This window comes from Lacerta agilis, chromosome 4 (genome assembly GCF_009819535.1).
Source record: "Lacerta agilis isolate rLacAgi1 chromosome 4, rLacAgi1.pri, whole genome shotgun sequence".
NCBI lineage: Eukaryota > Metazoa > Chordata > Lepidosauria > Squamata > Lacertidae > Lacerta > Lacerta agilis.
Window position 1 is genome coordinate 89459452 of NC_046315.1, and position 15560 is coordinate 89475011.

Sequence of the window (15560 nt, forward strand, 5' to 3'; positions counted from 1 at the left end):
GGATGCCTGTTGCAATCCGATTCCACTTCGGTTTATTTGGGATTCAGTGCAACTGAATCGGACTAGATTTACTCTTCACTTTCCTCCCCCCGCCCACCCTTTTTAGAGGCCACAAAGAGGGGTCTCCTCCCCCAGAGAAACGCAGCATATACTTGGAGAAGGCTTCCTTACGTCCAGGTTCAAGGCAGGAGCGGCCCTCGCCTCCAACAGCGGTGCAAAATCGAAACAGACTCACGCCCGTTTAAAACGGGTCGTTCCCGCTCGCTGCACGCAACGCGCGCATCACGCACCTGTTCGCATTGGGAAAGGTGCGCTCTTATATGCTGTAGGCTTATAGGCGAGTTTTCAAAACGTCAGAAAGCGGCTGCGAACAGCAGGCTGTCAAGGAGACATGTGGAGAAACTTTTAGCTAAACTTCAGCTTTACGGGGGCTATAAAGAAGGGAACTGCTTTTTTTTTTTAACAAGAAACAAACAGTACTGGTTGCTCAGGAGGGAGCAGAACTGAGAGGTATCACAGCATCGGAGGGAGCGAAAACGCCCTAAGATCCAGTTCCCGACCCTCTTCCAGCAAACACGCACCAACTCGAGAAAGCACGCCCTCGACACGCATCATCCTGACGCGGGTCAGCCATATATTGCTCAGACCACAAAGAGAGCCAAGCGAGGAACCATGCCCGAAGGACTTTTTTCGTCATTTCTATGGACCACAAAGGCGACGGAAAGGTTTTTCCGCTCCAGTATGTGTGTCTACAGTTTCTAGCCGGGAGCTAGTAGAACATAGGCTGCTGCAGCGTTTTGTTCCTCAGCACCCCACAAAAAGACTGCAAAAACTCTCTGCAAACTTTTCGGGGTCCTGCCCTAATTCTCCTTAGCTACATCTCCCGAAAAGTTCCTGTAACTTTCCCTTCACCACTTCACATTCCCAAGCGGGGGCATGCCCGGAAGACCATCCTTCCCACAAACGCGACACTTGGAAGAAACGAAATAAACAAGAGAACCAGAGAGATAAGATGTGATTTGCGCGCAGGCGGCAGCAGCAACCTCCAGGGTTCGCTCGCTGAATTTCAGGACCGGGCGGGATTTGAGGTCAGTTCGCGGGAACTTAACCTGTCTGGGAAAGATTGGTGATGGGTGGGGGAGATCCGCTCCTTCGTCAAAGAGTTAGGCCTTGAGAAATGGCTACGATCAATCCAGTTATTTGATTCCCGTCCCAAGACTATGCAAAGAAGCGCGGATATTGCTGCGATACCTTATAAATCCTAAATTGCAAGGGTCTCTCTCTCACACACACAAAGCTGGGGGGAAAACATTCAATTAAAAATAAAGTGCGTGTAATATAAAATAAATATGCACAGATGTATGTACATATATCCCCAGCTAGCATGTATTTTTTGTATTATGCCCCGCATATGGCTATCTATATCCAGTATTCGGCTTGCTGTAAGCATCTGCCAGTGCAGTGTGTGCGCGTGCATGGATATGCGTGTGCATGCGATATGCGCATCTCTCAAACATATACGCGCGCACATGCATATGTACTTATATGCGTGTGCATCTCTATATGCATAGCCGCGTATACACACGCACGCCCATCTTCTCCCTCAATTTGCATAGCTTCATTTTTACCTTTTCTCATTCAGTCTTGCAAGAAGCATATTCTATTCAGTGCCCTCGACACACACACACGCAAAAAAAAAAAAATCTATTCAAAGGGCATTTAGTTTCTTTCTTTCTTCGCCGGTAACCCTATTCATCAATTGTTCAGTCTTGTCGATGGCATTCTAATGCTAATCTAGCGTGTTAAATATCTTTTTGTTCCCCTTTCACCGTTTTGTCATTCAGTTTATCCAGTTTTGGTCACCCATTTTATTTATTTATGCGCCTGTTCCCATTCAGGGGCTCATGTATTTTTTATTATGTTGTTTCTCTGTCATGCAGTGTCAACTTAGTCTATTCAAAGGGGGCTACTTGAAGGGCCGGAGGGACAAAGCGTGTACACAATTGCACCGCTATTCAGTCTGGCCAGCTGGATCGGCTAAAAAAAGAGAGAGAGAGAGAGAGAGAGAGAGAGAGAGAGAGAGAGAGAGAAGAAAAAAAGCCCGAGAGAAGAAAAAAAGAAAAGAAGAAAGAAGAAGAAGAAGCCTTGTGAAAAGAACTGCTTCACAATGGGCACAGAAGAAATGCACAATGCTAACAGTTTTCCAAATACCACTGATTGGTTTCTTCACAAAGAGGAGAATGCCGCCGCTTTCTCTTAGCTCCACTTCAACAAACAACACCCTCACAGAACCTCCCAACCCCTGGTTTTGTTCTGGCACAAAAAAACCCTCGACAGTCTAAACGCTCCCACTGCAGAACAAAAAAAAAGAGGAGAAAGGGGAAGGGGGGGGGGGAGAGAGAGCTTTTCTCGATTTGGTCCTTTCTCTCCCTGCCCCCATTTCCCTTGTGTGTGAGAGAGAGGGGTGGGGTGGGGGGAAATAAGAGGGAGGAAAGAGGAAAAGGAGCTTGCGGAGGAGAGGGAAATTGTCCGCGAATTAATAATATCAGTCTTTGAAAAGGGAAGTGGTGACCTTTGAGGGATACCGGGAGGGAGGAGAGAAAGGGAAGGGCCGGGTGGGGGGAGAGGATAGGGAGGGGCGAGGGGAGATTAGGAAAGTTTCTAAAGCAGTGAGTGGCCCGGGGGGGGGCGATTGGTGCTCGGGGACCAGCGGTGTCGTCCTAATTCAGGGCAAAAGTGCTGCGTCCCGGTCCCCCTCCAAGAGGCCGTTGCCTCCTCCGTCCCATCTGGGGGCTCCAGATCTCCAGGTCTGAAATGTTGTCCTCCCCGACGTTTCGCGCCGCCGCCCCGTCTCTAACCCCTGTCGTCGAAGGGACCCTGGTGGAATCTTGAGCTCTCCGGTGTTCTCTGGTGGAATGTTGGCGCTCTTGCCGTTCTCTGGTGGAATCTTCGCTTCCTCTGCATTCTTTCCAGGAATTTCGGCCTCCTTCGGAAGTGACCTGCACGGGAGAAATCTGGGTTCCCTTCCACGGCGTGGGGCGGGAGGTACGGGAGTAAGGAAGGGACGGGGACATTAGGAAACAAGTTGCCATTGTGAAAAACACACACACACCCATTCCATACTTTCATCGGTCTCTGTTTAACCCAGACTGCAATTAAGAGATGGTTGCTTCAAGTATTTATTCAAATACTTGGAGACCGTGGACAACGTCGTTGCAAATTAATTGCTGCGGTGGTGGTTGGGACCACCCCGCCCTTGGGTGAAGAACAGGACCAGAACTTGATCTCTGCACCAGCCCTGGGCCAGTTCGCTTCCTCTTTTGAAATGTTTTGCACTTTGAGCTTTGCAAGGGGAAATTCTGATCTTGCAAAAGCCACCGATCCTTGGGCAAAAACGGTTGACTGCCAGGTCCCTGTCCCGAGCGGAATGCGAAGAAATAGTCGGAAATTAAAACTAAAACCATCTGCTTAAAGCTGCCTTATTAATGAGCTTGTTGGTGGGACTGATTTCCACGTACAATCCCGCTTATCGGGGAAAACAAACGATTCACCCTTCGTATCCTTTCTAGGACGCTTCAGGCGGCAAAGTTGGTCGAAAGTTTACCACGGTTGCACACACAAGATCACACGTGCATTATTACTATTACTAGAGATGGAGGTTCCTTTAGGGCTTCGGTCAGTCCTGCCAATCGATTTACATCTCTGAAAAGTGGACAAGAATTAATATTGGGGCAGGTAGATTAATCTGGAGCAATTCTGCCCCCTTGTTCTGCGTTCTTGTCAAGGCGGACAAGAACGCCATTTCCACGTGCATTGCAAAGGGGTTTCTGGGGGGAAAGGCGGGGGAGCCACCCTTTACAAGCTCTCCGTTGGTGAAACACCCCCTCGACGGGCCTTAGGAGTTAACAAATAAGGCCCTACAGCGCCTAAGAAGCCAGCGGTCTCCCGGTGTGCTCGAGTCCACAAAACAGGAGGGGTCAGGGAAGATTTAGGGCTGGGATTTCTAGAGAGCAGCAGGAAGTTCCATGTGAAGCAATGATGGGCTGCCACAAAAGGAGGGGGTGGAAGATGGCGAGCCCTGAAAAGGATTAATAACCGTGTGTCAGGGCTAATTACCCCTGGACAGTCCGAGTTTGCATAATCGCTCCTAACCATATGATTCACTTAGGATATTTGGGAGGGGGGGGGACAGCTGGAGTGGCGACAAAGGAGATCGCTTTAATGAGCAGTGCCAGGTCAGGAAAGACATCCTTGCTGGGACGTGTTACCAGCAGAATCCCACCGACCCACATCCCGCAAAATGCACACACATTTCATTCCGAAAACTAAGGCTCCAGTCCTCTGCATACTCGGTTGAGATTGTCCCACTGAAGCTCCGTCAAGTAAAAGACGCGCTTAGGAAGCAATCGCACGTGTGTACGCCGGTGCCCATTTGCTTGGGAGCAAGAGACCGCTTGCTTTTTTCCGCGGGACTTGCCTCCAAAGCAACCGTGCCAAGAATGGCGCTGGAAATTTCGTCCAGCGAGGAGGGGGTGTTGCACAAGAAAACTAAATTTCGTCCAGCGAGGAGGGGGTTGAAAGAAGAAATCCCTTTCTAAGCAAACGTTGGGCCCAGCCTTGGAACAGGGAGCTTAACTCCTCCAGGCTAATAAAACAGATTTGGAAAATGAAATTGATTGAGGGGGGGCTTTATTTCTAGTCGATTGGGTGAAGTAGTAGCCCCCTCCCTTTTAGGCTTGCTCAATGAGCCTTTCTCCATCCTCCTTTCTCTCCTCGACAAATTAAGAACCGGCTCAATGAAAAACCGATTGCCACCCCAGCCCTGAGGATGGATTCTCAAAAGTAACCGGAGCGAGAAACCACTCCAAGTCCAGGTTGCCAAGAATTGCAGCTGGGCAAACCGATCTGATATGTGCTTACCTGGATGAATTTTAAAGGGGGTGGTTTTTTTTTTTTAAGGGGTGCAGCGTTAAAGTGCCCGCTGATTTTTAGCAGGGCGGCATGCAAACGTTGGCCACTGAAATCAATGGTCCTTAAAAGAGCTTATTTAACCGGGGTGACTCCCCATTTGCTCTGCTTTTAATTATTTGCTTCAGACTGAAACAAACAGGCCGGGCGGCATGTCCTTAGCGCCAGGTGACGACCTCAGGTGTGCAATATAAGAAATATCCCAAGGATACTTTTAGCAAATTGCGCAGATTTGGAGCAGAGAAACCCTTTGCAGTGGGAAGACAGAGCAGGGAAACAACTTTCTACTTTGAAAACACTACACGGAAACCGGTTCAGGGTTCCCTGTGTGTCTTATTCAACCAACAAATGAATGCTGTTTCTTTTTCTTTCACCCACCCATCCCCCACATAATAGAGCTACTTGGATTTTTTTTTTTTAAAGGGGGGGAAACCCTACTTTCCTATTCACGATTTCAAATGTGATAAATCAGGGTTTTAGTTCTACCTTACAATAGTCTGATTTAGATTTCCTAGTCAATCTATTCAAAAGCGAAACAAAGAAAGTCTTTGGAGGATACCTTACACTTCACCTGGCCTAAGCAGGTAAGGGCGATTGAGATTAAAATCTTGTAAGTAACTCAACAAGAACTAGAGTATTTTCTCTTTCCCCTGCTTCAGGCTTTTATTTAACTCCTTGTTCCAAATGAACAGAGTGGTAAGTCGGATTCTAAATGTACAGATATAGCTTAGACGTCTAATTTTAAATTAGAACACACCAGCAAACTCATTTATACACGTCAAATGTTTAAAACCAATACTTAAAAACTTACCCCCCCCTTCCAAAACCTTATATTACAGAAAGAGAAAAACAAAAGGAAAGGAAACTAAATACAGGTTAGCCAACTTGATTCACAAACATTAATCCAAATATACACATTACAAAAGTAAACGAAAATGGTCATGATGGAAGAGATTGCTCAGAATGACTTCCCTCGCCCTCCAAAATCATTTCCTGCAACTGAATCCTGTATGCTTTTATTTAAAAGAATAAGAAGAAGAATATTTTCTCCCTTCCCCCACCTCCCCAGTCGGGCCAAAATCGCATGGAAGCACTCCAGGTTTTGTCGTGAGAAGGTTGTCCGAAAAGGGGGGGGGGGGTGATTTATTTCAAACGTCTTCGCTCGAACACAGCCAGTTTGGGATACGCCAACATCCCAGAAAGTATAGAATTATCTCTCAGACAAGAAGTCTGATTTTATTTTTAGTTTGAACTCCGAAACCCCCCCGAAAAGGGATTTCGCAGTCTGTTGCAATTCGCCTCGGTGTTTTGCTGTGGTTGGCGCTGTCTATTTATGGCACTCGAGCTCCTGCACAGTTTTTTGCTTGGAAGCAAGCCCCATTGATTGCAACGAGACCCATTACCAAGGTACTGTGTGCTTAGGATCACAGCCAATATCTATATATATATCTCAGTTATAAAAAAAAAAGTGACTCAGATAATACAGCGAAGCAGTCTTACACCTAAAGTTCCCACGCGCATGTAGACATTTACAGGTCCCTTCTCCAGAAATACAAAAGTTGTCATGGGGAACTTTGCTGTATACATTAACGGGGAAAGGGGCGAAGGGAGGGGAGCTAGGAGGAACACCAACAGCGATAGTGCATACTGATTCTCCTTTTAGTGACCCGATCTCCTCCTCATAAAGCGAGATATCAAACTCTGCTTATTTCGCGGGTGGGTTAGCTGTGCGCGCCTCGTCCACCTTGGTTCAGCATGGAGGTCAAGGCTGATGGCTTTGGGTTTGGGTCCATTTTTCTGGACCTACTGTGGACAGGGCTGGATTTAGCGGGGGTGTGGAGAGAGGGGGGAAGAGAGAGGAAAGGGTTGGGATTTGTGGGGGAGGGAGGAGAGGTTAAGGAGAGAGAAAAGAAAAGAAAGAAAAAGGCAATCCATGAGACGTCGAGGAGAAAAGGCAACGGGCTACCCGAAGCGTCTCCACCGGGATGCCCGGCAAGGAAACGCGCGACTTTCTCTCCTCTCTCTCCACCCATCACCCTCCAGCAAATCCGTCGAGGAAACCCGAGGACAGGAGCAGAGCGAGCAGATTCTGGAGGGGGGGGGGAGGGAAGGCAACAGGTTGAAGAAATGGACGGGCGGCGAGGGAGGCGACAAGACGGATGGAGAGGCGAAATGTTCTCGTCCGGAAACCCCAGTCGGCGGCCCCGTAGAGCAGATGGCTGGAGGGCACCGCGGCGGCGGTAGCAACAGCAGCAGCAGGCTGGGAAGAAGAGGGTTCAGTCGGCTAGAGTCCGGCGTCGGAGTCCAGCCCCCAGGCGCCCCACAGGCTTCCTCTGTACAGGGGTCCAACGTGGGGGGCAGGATGTCATAGGGCCGCCGCATAGGCCGCGGGGTAGGGGTCCAGCTGGGGCTTGCCCATGCCCGGCAGGAGGATGTAGGCCAGCGGGGGCTGGAGCCCCGGGCTGGGCCAGGCGCTGCAGTTGCAGGGGATCATGTAGCCCGGGTTACCCGGGGACGGGTGCGAGTGAGTGTGGCCGCCGCTGGCTGCAGCCGCGGCAGCCGCCGCCGCCGCCGCGTGGAAAGCGCCGCCAGCCGTCGGGTAAGCCAGCGATGAGGCGTAGGGCAACCCCGACGCCGCGCCTCCTCCGCCGGAGCCTCCAGACGCCGACGATGAGATTTCCGCTGCCATCTTCGAGCCCAGGTCGAGCAGAGAATAAGGGCTTGCCAGCAGCGGCCGCTGCAGCAGCAGCCGCGGCCGCGGCCGCCGTCGGGGGGAAGAAGACGCGCGCGGCCGCAGCTGCGGCGGCTGCGGCCGCCTTCTCCGGGTTGGCCAGCAGGGCTTCGTGGCCGTGGAGGGCGCCCGCCTTGAGGGCCGGGTGGTGGTGGCCAAGATGGTGCGCGTGATGCTCGGCGGCGTCGGGCAAACCGTAGGGCACCACGGGGAAAGCAAACTTGTCCTTCTTGAGCAGCGTCTTGGGCTTTCGCCGCGGCCGGTACTTGTAATCGGGGTGCTCCTTCATGTGCATGGCCCGCAGGCGCTTGGCCTCGTCGATGAAGGGCCGCTTCTCCGCCTCGCTCAGCAGCTTCCATTCGGCGCCCAGGCGCTTGGAGATCTCCGAGTTGTGCATCTTGGGGTTCTCCTGAGCCATCTTGCGCCGCTGCGCCCGCGACCACACCATGAAGGCGTTCATGGGCCGCTTGACGTGGTCAACCGGCTTGGCCATGCCCGCGGCGGCAGCGGCGGCGGCGGCGGCGGCGGCAGCGCCCAGCCCGTCGCTGCGAGCCACACGCAGGAAATCAATGGTGGCTCCTGCGCTCCGGACGCCCAAATTCGGGGGTGCCTGCCCCCTCTCTCCGAACCCCGAAACGTGCTCCGGCAAAACCCCGCCGCAGTCTCCCTGCCACGGCCTATAACTGGCGGTGGTTAGGCGCGCCGTCGGTTCTCCTCCTGCTCCTCGGGTCCCGTTCCCCGACGCCCCCCGCCCTCCAATGGCCCCCTCCTTAGCTCGAGTAGGTGCAAAGCGCTCCCTGCAACACCCAAGTCCGATTGGCGTTTACTCTTGGCGGGAATCGGGGCATTTGACAGCCGACTGGAGGACAGCAAAGGAGCCCCGGGCTGTCGCCACCGGCAGCATGAGTGGCCGCCGAGAAAAGTTTAAACCCGACGGTGCGAGCAGGCAAAAAAACTTAGTTACGAATGTTATTCTTTGAAGTCCAATGCACCAATCTAAAGTCGATCTGGATTGCCAGAGAGAGAGAGGGACGGGAGCTGTCCGATTCCCGCAGAGACCCTCAGCCAGGCTGTCCGGTGCCCACCCGTCTCTCTCCGTCAGCTTTCCTTCTATGTTGACGGAGAGCGAGACGCTTCCTCTCCGGGCGCCATCCTCGCTCGCCGGTCTCGCTCAGCCGCTAGCACCCTTCCTCTGCTCGCCACGACCAGCTCCTCGCAGCCGTCGAGGGCGCAGTAGGAAGAAGCCGGCGATCGCGCTTCTTGCGGCGGCCAAGCGCTCTCCGGAGCGGCTCCTCCTTTCTCCCGATCTCGCTGCCGCGCCGCTTTCGCAGCAAACTTGCCACAAGTTCCCGTCGGCTCCACCTCTGCCCGCTCGCTCCTCCCGCCCGCCCCGCTCCGCTGAAGTTTAGGGCGAGCCTGTGGGGGCCGGAAGGCGGCTGAGGGAGGAGGGAGGAGAGGGAAAGCAAAACAAAACAAAACAAAACAAAACAAAAGCTTAAAACGCGGCCGGTGTAGATGACGGACGATCCAGGCGCAAAGCCCTTAGATTGGAAGCGTCTTCTACGTATCTGTATTTATATCCGTATCTAGCCCTAGCGTTGGGTGCCAGCTGCCCCCTCTTGCTGCCTCCGGGACGCAGGCTCTACTCCCTGTGTGCTGGCGAAGGCATTAGGCTCGCCTATATGGTGCATGGGCAGCGTGTGTATCTGGGGGCATGAGGCGGGGGAGGAGGAGGAGGGGGCGGGGTGTCAGGCGAGTGAATGGGCGGCCCCCCATGGCTCCTCCCCCTCCTCCCTCCCCCGCGTTCCATTGATTAAAGAAAGCGCATTTCCGTCTCCCATTCACGCCGCCGCAGGCCTTCGAGGGAGGGGCGGGGACTGGGCGAGGGGGTGTGTGTTTCCCTCTCTCCCTTCCCTCTCCGCCACACCCCCCCCCGCCGCCGCCGCCAGGGCAAGCGAAAAACGGGGCGCGTGCGCACTCAGAGCCATCTCTCCGGGACCTTTCCTTTTGGGAAACCCTGCTGCGCCCTCCTCTTCCGAAAAAGCCGGCCATCCTGCTTCGTCTGTGGACAAAGCAGAGCAGAGGAGAGGGGGCGGACGGGGCCGCCACGGTTCCCCCTTTCTCGACAGGGGGGTCCCCTCCGCTTCAATCGCACCCCGGCCGCGATCGCTCGCGAGGATCCCCAAACTGAGCGCGCGCTTCGTTGGCTGGCTCTCGCCCCTCTTCCTCTCCAAGAAGCGATTTGCCAGTCATGGGGAGAGAGAGTGTTGGTCCGCGCGGATCTCTCTCTCTCTCTCTCCTGGAAAAAAGTGCTGCCTCGACAGTTTCCTGGAGAAGTTTTCTCGGAAACGCTCTTCTACTTGGAGGCGGCGCTTCGTTCCGAGGTGCACACCTGGGCGCACCGGGGAAAAAATGACCCGGGACAGATCCTGAAGAAGGCAGGGGAAGGGACAACGAGCGCATCAAAACGCGCAATTCAAACTTAACTGACGGGGAGGGGGGTCCTGAATTAAGGAGGAGGGCCCAAAATCCTTAGGGAGCTAACGGCGGAGAAGAAGGGGACCCCGGTTCCCCCCAATATTTGTCTCCTGGACGGCGGAAGCTGGGGAGGGGAACCAGGTATTCACCGGCCCCTTGCTTCCCTGCTACCAGATCACCTGCTAGGTCCGCTCCCGTCGCATTGACATGCCCGTCTGTCAAGGGAAAACCCGCTCGCCTGGTTTGAATGTAGGCGGCGCGCGGGCTTACTTGTGACTTACCTTCGTGGTGTGTAGAAGCTCGGCTCGGCAGGGACCATTAACTCTTTCCCCGGCGAAGGCGAGGCTGATCGACGGGACGGGAGCGGGAGGGGGGGGGACAGAGAGAGAGCTTATTTTGCCTCGACCCGAGAACTCTGATCAATACCACAAGGCGGGTGATGGTGGGGGAGGGACGTGGCGGGGATGGGAGGGGGAAGGGCCGGCGGCAAGGAGCCGGGGGAAGCACCGATCCCACGTCGCCCCCTCCCCTGCGGGCTCGCTCAGGCAGGACGAGCGGCCGGGAGGGGAGCATGGGCATAACCAGGATTTTTGTTAGCGGGGACATGCCTCTTGTTAAGGGGGGGGAGGCAGAACCTCAGTTTGCTATGCATTTTTTATTTTTATTGATTGGGGGCAGCTGCCCCTCCCTTCCCCCTCTTGGCTACGCCCATGGAGGGGGGGACGGGGACGTTCAACAAGCGCACTTCTTCCGTTGCAGTTTGCAAGGGGGAGGCAATAAACCCCCTCACCACGCCTCTCACTTTCCCTTTCCCTCTCTTAAACGATTTATTCCGAAATTCGGTCACTTCAGAGCATCAACTTCGGTAGGGAGCTCCTCCTGCGGCTGCTCCTCCAATCTTCCCTCCGACGTCTTTGGAAACGTTATCACTGTGTGTGAAATGATGCTCTGCAGAGGATGCGTTACTTTGATTTGATTTGATTATTATTATTTTGGTGGGGAGGCGCAATTCATTTTCAATCAACGGGACTTTGTTGTTGTTGTTTTTACTTCCATGAAAGGATGCTTCGGATCAAAGAGTGCAGAAGTCTGTGGGGATATCCCACGTCGGATAGCTCTGAAATAAGATCGCTTTTGCCGGGCGCCTTCCCACCAGACCGGCGACTTACTCCTCCTTAAATTTGTCCCGCTACCTGCTTCGACCCTGCAATCCGTCGGCAGCTAACCCTCAAACCTCTTGCTTCTGAACTCATCCACCTTTCCTTTAAGGGACCCTCCCCGCCCCCAAATATGCAGGTGAAGAATTCCTGCAGCCACCTGCCAGCCCGATCCACATTTAAAGTACATCTAAAACACACACACCTCTCTCCTCCTTCTCCTTTTCCCTCTGGCCCACGAATCTTGGGAAATGTGCTCTTATGGGTGCTGAGAACTATAGCTCTGTGAGAGTCAAACAAGAGTTCCCAGGGAGGGACAATGCACTTTGTATCTACTGCGTGGGCGCAGTGTCTGGATTTAAACCGATTAAAGTCTCCTTGGTGCTAGCACGGCTTAAATCAGTTTCACTCCGGACTGAAATTCAGATCGTTTTGTCCAGCTGGTGTCGTTCAGCGACAACAAAGTCGGCTTAAATTCAAGCGCTGCGACTTAACTGGGACTTCGGTTGGGCATCGCGGTATTATTTCCTTCTATAAGTTCTCTTCTTCCAGAGATCGATCATGAGCCCCCGAACTTCATTCAGTCTGCTTCTGCCAGGTATAGCGGGGCCGCTGGCTCATTCCACGACGCCCCCTGTTTAGACGGTACGAGAGAGAAAATTAACAGGTGCTTGGCTAAAACTGTAGCTACACCAACAACGCCAGCCAGGCCAGAGTGGAAAGAGGCGCTCTTGCATGTTCACACCGATATAATCTTGCATGTTCAAACACACCGATATGATCAAAACTGGGATGAGAGGGGAATCTGTAAAAGGAGGAAGAGGGCAAGGGAGGGAGAGAAACGCAGGCAGACGATGTCTTCCCAGACGCTGTCTTCATCTAACCCCCGTTATTCTCCACTCTGGCTTCTTCGGGTTCTTGGTTTCAATTGGAGAAGTCAAGGGCTAATATCTGGGACCTTATTTCTGAGATTCGAAAAAAGCAATCAGCACTTTTCTGGTGGACCTTCTTCCCTTCTTCGTGTTCCTCTTCCAGGAGAGGTCTGGGAGGTGGAGGGGACTTTTCTGCGTTGGCTCCCCATTTGTGGAATGCTATCCCCAGCGAGGGTCTTTTGGCGCTTTCATTGTACATCTTTAGGCACCAGGCGAAAACGTTCCTCTTTAAACTGTGTTTGTGGGAGGTGGGGTTATTGCTTTGTTTCTGTATCACTGTGTATTCTGCATTCTCATTTTGTATTTTTCTGTTGTGAACCGCCTCAGGCTTTTCCGATGAAGGGCGGTGTACAAATGTAAATAATAATAATAATAATAATAATAATAATAATTTGAAGTCCCATCCACTCACACATTGACATGGGAACATGTTCTGAGCATGGGAACCGAAATCAAAGGGACTTAAAAGTGCTTCAATGACTCGTGCCTTATTTCCACAATCTGCTTCGGGTTTTGCAAGAAGAAGCAGAAAGTCCCCTTGTACTCAGCGGGGGCTGAATTTCGAGGAAGCATATCAGTAAGGTTGGGGGGAGTAAAACCCATTCGAACTAACTTCTGAGTAGACATGCGTCATCTTGCAAGGTCTTACAAGGCCTCCACAAAAAATAAGGGAAAATCCATCTCTTTGCCAATAGCGTCATATTACGGCATCTGAACCATTCAGGATGGCAAGGACATCCTCTTGAGAAATTTAATTACCAGGCAGGAAAGTGGCTGGCATGGGATTCCCCCCCCCCATCTTTTCTGGGAACTTCTTATAACTCGTTTTGTTACAATAAACAGAATGGGAGCAGCTCCCCCCCCCGCGTTAACAGCCTCTTTCCTCCTCCTCCCATCCATCTAATTTGTCTATCTGTCTCCCTTCCCGAAACGGGTAGACAGGCCAGCCATATATACCCAGAAGACTAAGGGTCGACTAATTCCCTCGCCCCAAGAGAGCCAGATCTGGAAAATACCAGCATATGGCAGAATGCTACACCCTTCAAGAGTCAAAGAGACCAACGATTAACACTCCCTTCCCGTGGCCACGGCATGAATGGACGTGTCAGATTGATTAATGCGGACACCAGAGGAGCGACTCCGCTTGTGTGTCATTCGCTTCAGTTGGGTTTAGAAGAGTTAAACCGGGAAGCAAAAAAAGAAAAAGAAAAAAGGATATGTGGAGGCTACGGGGTGGGGTGGGGGGAGCGAGAAGGGAAGGGGTGCGACTTGTCACCCTTTCTATAAAACCCCACTGTCCTGAAATAGCCTCCTCCATTTGTACTTTGGACCTTCAAACTGTGGGCATGGATTTAAGAAAAGGGGGCGGATTTAAGAAAGACTACGTTTTATCACACAGATTAGAATTTCGGACAGGCAAATATGTTTGCTGCTGTTGTTTTAAGGTCAAATGCCTTATTAAACAAATCCTACACATGTTTAATGCATATTTGAGGCCTCCTGCTTTCAGTGGGGAGCGTTTAGGACGGCAGCCGAAGTTGTTGTTGTTGTTGTTGTTGTTGTTGTTGTTGTTGTTGTTGTGTGTTTTTAACACAAAAAACACCTTTTGGCATAATTGAACACAACACCGTTACAACTGCTACAACACTTACCATGCTTTGAATAATAAATATCAAGCACCCGGCAAATTCTAGGGAAGAATCACAAACACAGACTGACATGCCCAGATTTACCCTCAGTCATTGACTATACCTTTTTTTGCCATTTATTACATCATACCCTGCTTTTCTTCCAAGGACCTCAAAACCACACACATTTTTCTCTTCTATTGAACCTCACAACAACCCTATGAAGTAGACCAAGAGTTGGTGATTGGCCCAGTATCAACTGGTGAGTTTAATAGGAAAGTGAGGACTTGATTCCAGGCCTAGTCCTATGCTTGGAATCTGACTACTCCAGTTAAGCAATGTATAAATTTCCTCTTTTTATGCACTGAAAAAGCCAACAATATAAGAGATATTATTATTATTATTATCATCACCATTATTATTTCTTGAAATATGCTTTGCAGAGAGAGACAGAAGATGGTTGATTGTTCTTGCAAGTGAAATGCTACCGGTATTCTAATTACTCTTCTATATTCAACTTAAAGCTATGTATGAAAAGCTGCTTCAGATGCGGAAGACTTTATCCTAATCCTTTCAACAAAGAATGGCTATTTAATTCAGTAGGCAGGGGGGAGTCCTCTGCATATACTCAGAGGCAGTCTTTATTATTATTATTATTATTATTATTATTATTATTATTATTATTATTATTCACATTTTCAATATTACCAATGCAAGTTCCTGAGTCATTAACCATGGAAGTCATCGATCACTGAGATCTTCTACAGCTCGAAACAATTTAATCCTTTCAGGCTGCTACTGAATCATTCTCTCCAAACTGTTTGATATTTCAGGAACGCACTGAGTTGGGGGGATCATATAGCACACTTCTCTATATGTTTACTTAGGAGTAAGTCCCATTGTCAATATAGGACTGCATATTAAATGACCAAATGATTGAGAATGCAGAGGACTAAGCCAATGAATTTATCCACTCCCTGTAAAAAAGTGGGTTTTTTTTAACCTATACATGGTTCCAATTAACATGAAAGACTTGATGGTACATTCACTTACTTCTTATGACATTGACTTCTTTCTTCACTCCTTCCTTTCCTTTTTTTTTTTTTTGGCTTCTCCAAACTTGAAATTCATATTGAAACTATATAGAGGGAGGAATCCTACATCAGTGGCTCCCAAACATTTTTATCCCACAGACCACTTGAAAACGGTTGAGGGTCTTGGCAACACACTTAATGATTTCCCTGCCTGTTGTAGTAATTGTAATGTGCTTTGCTAAACGCTGTGTGATTTTAAACTGCATTATTATTGCTTTTTATTTCTTATATTGCATTTTATTGTATTACGATTTGCATTCCTTAGATTTCAAACTGTAATGTGATAGAGTACAGTATAAGAAATAAAAGAAGCAATAAAATACAATTAAAAACCTATATGGCTATTTAATGCAGACGTGTGATGGACTTCTGGTGGTCCACAGACTTCAGTCTGGGAAGCCCTGCTCTACATATTGCAGAGATTATAGAGATTTAATGTGTACTTGACATAAAATGTGCACATAATGTTAAATACAGGTAGCTTACAACTTACCCGCATTTAAGTTGTGTGCATTCAGCTTTACACGCTTGGCAATTTCTTTAACTTGAAAAGGGGGTGGAAAGGGGGCAGG

At 50.5% G+C, this 15560-nt stretch overlaps 1 protein-coding gene across 1 annotated transcript; it reads right to left on the bottom strand.

Moving 5' to 3' along the window:
* Positions 1-7072: 7072 nt before the first annotated feature.
* Positions 7073-8981, bottom strand: LOC117046104 (transcription factor SOX-21-like). The gene is given in 2 exon segments (XM_033147886.1): positions 7073-7690; positions 7692-8981. Coding segments are annotated over 2 exon segments (858 nt in total). The 5' UTR covers positions 8193-8981; the 3' UTR covers positions 7073-7333.
* Between the last annotated feature and the right edge of the window lie 6579 nt (positions 8982-15560).